At 39.6% G+C, this 6,073-nt stretch overlaps 1 protein-coding gene across 1 annotated transcript; it reads left to right on the top strand.

Annotated features, from left to right (window-relative positions):
* Positions 1–367: 367 nt before the first annotated feature.
* Positions 368–1,000, top strand: LOC147886192 (uncharacterized). The gene is made up of 2 exons (XM_087395156.1): positions 368–553; positions 638–1,000. The coding sequence occupies exons 1-2, from the start codon at positions 368–370 to the stop codon at positions 998–1,000; spliced, it is 549 nt and encodes a 182-aa protein (XP_087251282.1).
* Positions 1,001–6,073: the final 5,073 nt, after the last annotated feature.

The following is a 6,073-nucleotide window of genomic DNA, read 5'->3' on the forward strand; positions in this document are numbered from 1 at the left end:
AGCCCGAAGAGCTTCTTGGCCACATGATGAACTGGAAAAAAGAAAAAAAGATGAGCTGAGAAGAAAGGCGAAGGTAAGAAAAGATTACTGTTGGAGCGCGTTTATAGATGCATCTGAGAAACGCGTCTATTTTTTGTATAACAGCGCGTCTATAGACACAGCTGTCTGTGTTTGCAAATAGGCTAGACGCGCCTGTAGATGCGGTTTTAAATGTGCTTTGAAATGCATCTATAGACGTGCTCCGACAGACGGACTTTTCTAAAAAGTAGAAAAGGACATGCGCCCGACAGCGCCTTTAGACACGCCACAGAGTTTAAAATTAAATATTTGAAGAAAAGCAAATTTTTTTGGGTTGTTTATTTGTAGGATGTCTTCATCTTCAACAAGTAGCTCTAGTGAGGATGAATCTCTCCGTATCCGCCATCGCGAAATGTGGTTGGAGCAAAAAATCAAATGTATGTGTGATCGATGTCGAGGAAACATATATCATGCAAGCAAGATTACACTCAATCACATCTCAAAGTATGGAGAATGGGATGCGACCGTAAACATGGTAAGTATTAAAGAGTTAAGCTTAATTGAGATACCTATGGGTGTTCATATGTTTGAGTTATGATCCCGTTTTAATTTGATACAGGATGCGGTGCCACACCCACATATGTTGCCCTATGCTCGCCGTGAGGAGGCGAAGCATCGGCGATATGAGGTGGGATCTTCAGGACGGACCGTTATAGATGCATGGAGTGTTGGTGATAGTAACCCTTCACCATTACCTCATGAAGCCGTGGAGGAGGAGGTGTTTAATGATATGGTGCATGATTTATATGTCCATCAAGGGAGGGATGATAGCATGGAGCAGGATGATCTTTTTACTACAGCATCAACTCCACTGTTTGAGGGGTGCACATTCTCTATTCTACGTGCCTCCCTTGAGTTACTAAACTTGCAAACCTGCATCTATGGATGGAGCAATGCAAGTTTGAATGCATTACTCAAGTAAGCTTTAAAGTCTATTTTGCAAACATGGTGAATTATGCTAGTGGGTCAATTACTCGAATGTTTTTCCTCATTTATGGTCTTCACGTGCAGGCTATTGTGTAAAATGCTTCCAAGGGAGAATAAATTACCGACCTCAAGAGATATGGCAAGGCAACATGTGACCTCTCTTGGAGGATTAGATTACAAGCGCATCCATGCATGCGTCAACGATTGCTTTTTGTTTCATGGACTACATAAGGATGCAAGAGAGTGCCCTACTTGTGGAGAGGCAAGATATAGAGCAGATCTCAAAACTTTGGATGTGCCTCGTAAGGCTCTGCGACATTTTCCCATAATCCCTCTCATCCAACATATGTTCAAGTGCAAATCCATTGCAGAGCTCATGTCATGGCATTCCTCCCATCGATCAACCGATGGCAAGTGGAGAACTCCCATAGACTCTCCTGCGTGGAAGCATATTGAAGACACATGGCCAAGCTTCAAGGAAGAACCTAGGAGCTTGAGACTTGGATTGGGTATGGATGGTGTGAACCCATTTGGTCTCAAAAGCACCTCTTACAGTGTATGGCTAGTGATATTGGTGAATTATAATCTTCCACCCTCTATGGCTATTAAGAAAGGACATGTTATGCTGTCCCTTCTAATTCCAGAGAAACATAAAGTCAAAAATCCTGATGTTTTTTTGGAGTCTTTAATTGATGAGCTAGAGATACTTTGGAGAGGTATCGAGGTACATGATGTGAGCAGGCCTCCCTCGTCACACTCTTGGCAACCCGTGTACGTGCTTGTAGACAATGGCTCCAGCACCATCACCTTCGAGGTAAACAGCGTCATCACAGAGACAGCCGTGATCTTTGACCAGTGCAGCTCGACTAGTGCCGCCGCCAGATCTTTCTCTGCTTCTGCTGGGAGAACCCACCTGTGCCACTAGGTGCACATCGTGCGAAGAAGCATGTAAAAGTTGCAGTGGCCAGCTTTCACACTTGTTGAAGGTTACTATGACAATAAGAGATCAAGTTGGCAGGATGGACTTATGGTACAAAATGCACAATCATAAAATATGATCTTTCTATAGGATCCTTAACTACAACAAGCTAAGGATCCAAGATTTTTGTCATCATTGGCCATATATTTTGAGGATTTTTTTAAATAAATGAAACAAACGCACACACATAAACAAAAACCACACATCCAAATAATCATACTATAATGGACAAAAACCACACATACACAGAAGGCATCACACACACACACACACACATAGAATTCAATGTGCAAGCTCCTCATGGTCTTCATAAACCTACACATTGAGCATAAGAAAAAAAGTTAGTAACAATATTGATATATATTAGTATATCTAAGTAGACACATGCAATTCGATTGATAAGATAATTAGAAAGTAGTTTACCCCTTGTGAGCCTAGGGTGGGAAGATCTTCAGTATCATTTAGCCTACATAAAGATAGACATATAGTTGATTATAAGCACTGAGCTTTAAAATGATACAATAAAATATTTCACATGTACTATGGAAAGATACAAGTAAAAAAGTAAAAAATAAATATTTGAAGTTACCTTACAGTGTCTCCATAGATATGTCGACTTGTTTTTGCTCCATTAGTCCACATCCGTATTGCATCGGAGAAATCGAAATCATCCAAGCTGCTTGGCCCCTCAATTGATATATGCATCAAAGCATCCACATTTTTTGTGTTTAAGCAATTTCTTAATCTAGATTTTATTATGTTTTGAGCACTAAATCCTCTCTCACATGATGATGTGCTACAACATTATAATAGGGCAATTCCAGCCAATCTCAATAACATGGGATACTTAACATGCATTGTTGCATTTCTTCCAATGGCAACCCATGTTTCTAACAAGCTCCATGCCTTCCATTCATGAGGAGCTTGTAATTTAAAGTATTAATACTCTCACTCAGCTTGGATAATGTCAATCAATTCCTCAAAAATCTCACCATTAGTTGCTCTCTTCTTCTCGCCATAAAATGATGCTAGCTTTGGGATTTCCACATTGCCATAATCTCTAAATCCCAACCCAGGTGGAAAGCTAGAAGGTGCCAAAGCCTTAAAGCAACCTAAAATATCATTATCAGAAAATCTTTCTCTCAAGTTTTGAATAATAGAGAAAGCAAAATTTTTTTGAAATGCAATGGCACTCTCTAAATCACGTCCATCAATCTCCCTATCCAATTTAATGGATCTATACATATTATCCCGAATGGATGAATGAAGGGCTCGGGGGATTCACTCTTCATTAAAGGGGGACGTCACCTGCGTGCATGAACTTCAAGAAAACCCCCTATTTAAGATCCACGTAGGATGATAAAACACCCCTATTTAAGCTTATAAGATACCACCAAAATTCCATTATGTCCCCCCCTTTCCTTAAATCTACATTCTCTCTCAAGCATTTAGATTACACAATAAGCAAATTTAGGTTACTTTCCCTATGACTATTTAAAACCATATACAAAATCAAACTTGTTTGGACTAGTTACCCAAGGTAACCTATATTATGTCCCCCCTTCTTAAATATCACATGGTCCCCCTAGCTTAAATTCAATATTGGGGAAAAAAAAAGGGCCCCCACCCCTAATGTATAAGCTTATGCCTCATTTCAAAAAAACCCCCTATTGTACACTCACGTGATATCATAAGTTTCCCCCTATGAATCCCCCAGGACGAAGGGCATAGAGTTGACCATCTATTGGTCTAAAATCAGGAATGAAAGGAAATCCCATGCGATCACCAACTAAAGCATTCATATCAACTTCGTGCTCATGAATAAATTCTTTTTCTATTGCTTCTATTTCCACTTGAATACAACTCACTACAAATGAAACATCGACATAATTGTGTTGAAAAGTTTTGCTTAGAAATGCAAGTCTGGCTAAGATATCCGCCATAAAATGAAGACAATAGATGAATTCAAACTAGGAAATCTTTTCAAACAAAGTTGCATTCTCAGTCCTTGTAAATGCTAGTAATGGCTCAAGTGATTCACAAACCTTGTGAACCACTTGGTGCCTACTTAGCCATCGCACTTTGTGATGTGAGTCATATGAAGTATGGCGCAACCAAACTCTTTTTCTAAGCTTTCCAACACATGTATATGTTTTTAAGCACTTTTTTAAAACAATCATTTACTGAACTCATGCACTCATCAATATGTTGTGCCACACTCGATTGTTTCACTGCAGCTACAACACATAAAGTTGCTCTGTGTGCAATGCAATGTATTGATATCATATATGGATTATGCTTTTTCAACAAAGTGGCTAATCCTTTATGTTTTCCAATCATCGTCGCAGCACCATCAGAGCCAAAGCAAATCATTTTTCGAATATCAAGGTCATATTTCGATAGTAATCGCTCAAATGCAATATAAAGTGCAGAGGCTGTACCACTATCAATTTCCAATAATCCCAAAAAGACTGTAACAGGCAGAAAACAAATAAAAGTAGCTTTAAGAATGATGAATATTTATGGAAAGGAAGATCTTCCTTTGCAACATGGTAGGCTGCTACAAAAAGATTCATAGTTGCAAGATCTGCTTTATCTTTGTTCTTACTCAAACACTGAGTAATTGCAACCTTCTCCTTCCCATATGAATACGTTGCCAATCGATGAGATTTGGACTTTGCATGATCAGAGAGGGCACTACTTTGAATGTTGCAAGATCCTAGCTTTCTAAATTCGCTCCTGCTGTCTTTGTCTTGCTTGCAGAATTTGCAAAACATTCGGCCTAGGTCCCTATCAAAATAAGCCCAATCGAAGATCTTGGTCCACCCCTCATTCCAGTTTTTCCTAGCCTCCATCCTACGGCTAGCCTCATCAAGTCCAAGGCTCTCATCTATCTTTGCCTTCTCTAAATTCTCTACCTCGATTATTTCATTTTTAATCAAAGTTGATGCGTGTTTATTTGTCTTTCTCTTTTTACTAGATTTTAAACATGAATCCTTTTTAGTAAATCCTTGCATACTAAATAACGTCGATTGCACAAAACTTGACATGGCGGCACACCTTCATAAAAGAAATAACAAAGTATTAAAAACAAATACTTAATGCTCATTGATTCATTAAATCATTTAAGTTAAAGACTTTAACAAAGTATTAAAATTACAAAGTGGTATGCATATCTTTAACAAAGTATTAAAATTACAAAAGCTTGAACCACCTACCTTGAACTTTAAATTACAAATTGGCATGCATACCTTTTACTTTAAGGAATCAAAATTCAAATAGGCTTGAAGTTGCAAAGTTTAAACGACTCTCAAATGAAGACATCATGGAAGGCTTTCACAATCAGTCTAGACTCTAGAGAAGGGATCCGGGAACACTAGTAAAGAAGAGCCAAAAAGCGTATATTTGTGTAGCTTGGAGGGTTTCCATGCCCTCGAGTTGGCAGAAGGAACTAGAAGAGGTTGATGGGAAATAACTCTCCAAAATCATGAGCGTTGGCAAGCTCAAAATGGGGGGCAATAAGTAGCGCAATCTGCAAGGTATATGTTTGAATCAGGCCGAATTCAGCATGGGCGTTGCAATCGATGTCGGATGCTCCATCCGAAAGAGTCAAGAGTCAATATCTCGATTCTCAACGAAATTCGAATGCAGGCAGCAGAATTTAGAAGCCTTAATTGACACTACGTCCCAGAATTCCAATTTCTTTCTGGACTCTGCAGATCACGAATCTCATTATACTCTGCAGATCACGAATCTCGTTATACACTTCTGGACTCTGCAGATCACGAATCTCTAAGGTCGAGCCATGGCTGCCCTTCTAATCAATGTTCTTACCCTCCTCCTGGCTTTCCATTCCCTCATACTACCTCCTCCACTCACAGCAGCTAGAAAACTCGTTGTGACACGGGATTCGAATGTGGGGAAGCGCAATCGAAGGTTGGAGCGGAATCAGCATATTGAAGGGAGCGATGGAGCAAGAAGAACTTGTGTGGGATGGTCCGAGTATACATACTACACAGGTAATGGTGGAGGGACTGATTGGGAGGTTCGAGCCTCAGCTCACCACATCCGGCTGCAAATTTACTGCAA

Source organism: Dipteris shenzhenensis, chromosome 24, assembly GCF_047967505.1.
Source record: "Dipteris shenzhenensis isolate YYH24624 ecotype China chromosome 24, Dip_SZ_1.0, whole genome shotgun sequence".
Lineage (NCBI taxonomy): Eukaryota > Viridiplantae > Streptophyta > Polypodiopsida > Gleicheniales > Dipteridaceae > Dipteris > Dipteris shenzhenensis.

Coding starts and splice junctions, on each gene's coding strand:
- LOC147886192 (XM_087395156.1), top strand. CDS start 368: ATGTCTTCATCTTCAACAAGTAGCTCTAGTGAGGATGAATCTCTCCGT. Junction 554..637: donor GGGATGCGACCGTAAACATG/GTAAGTATTAAA, acceptor AATTTGATACAG/GATGCGGTGCCACACCCACA.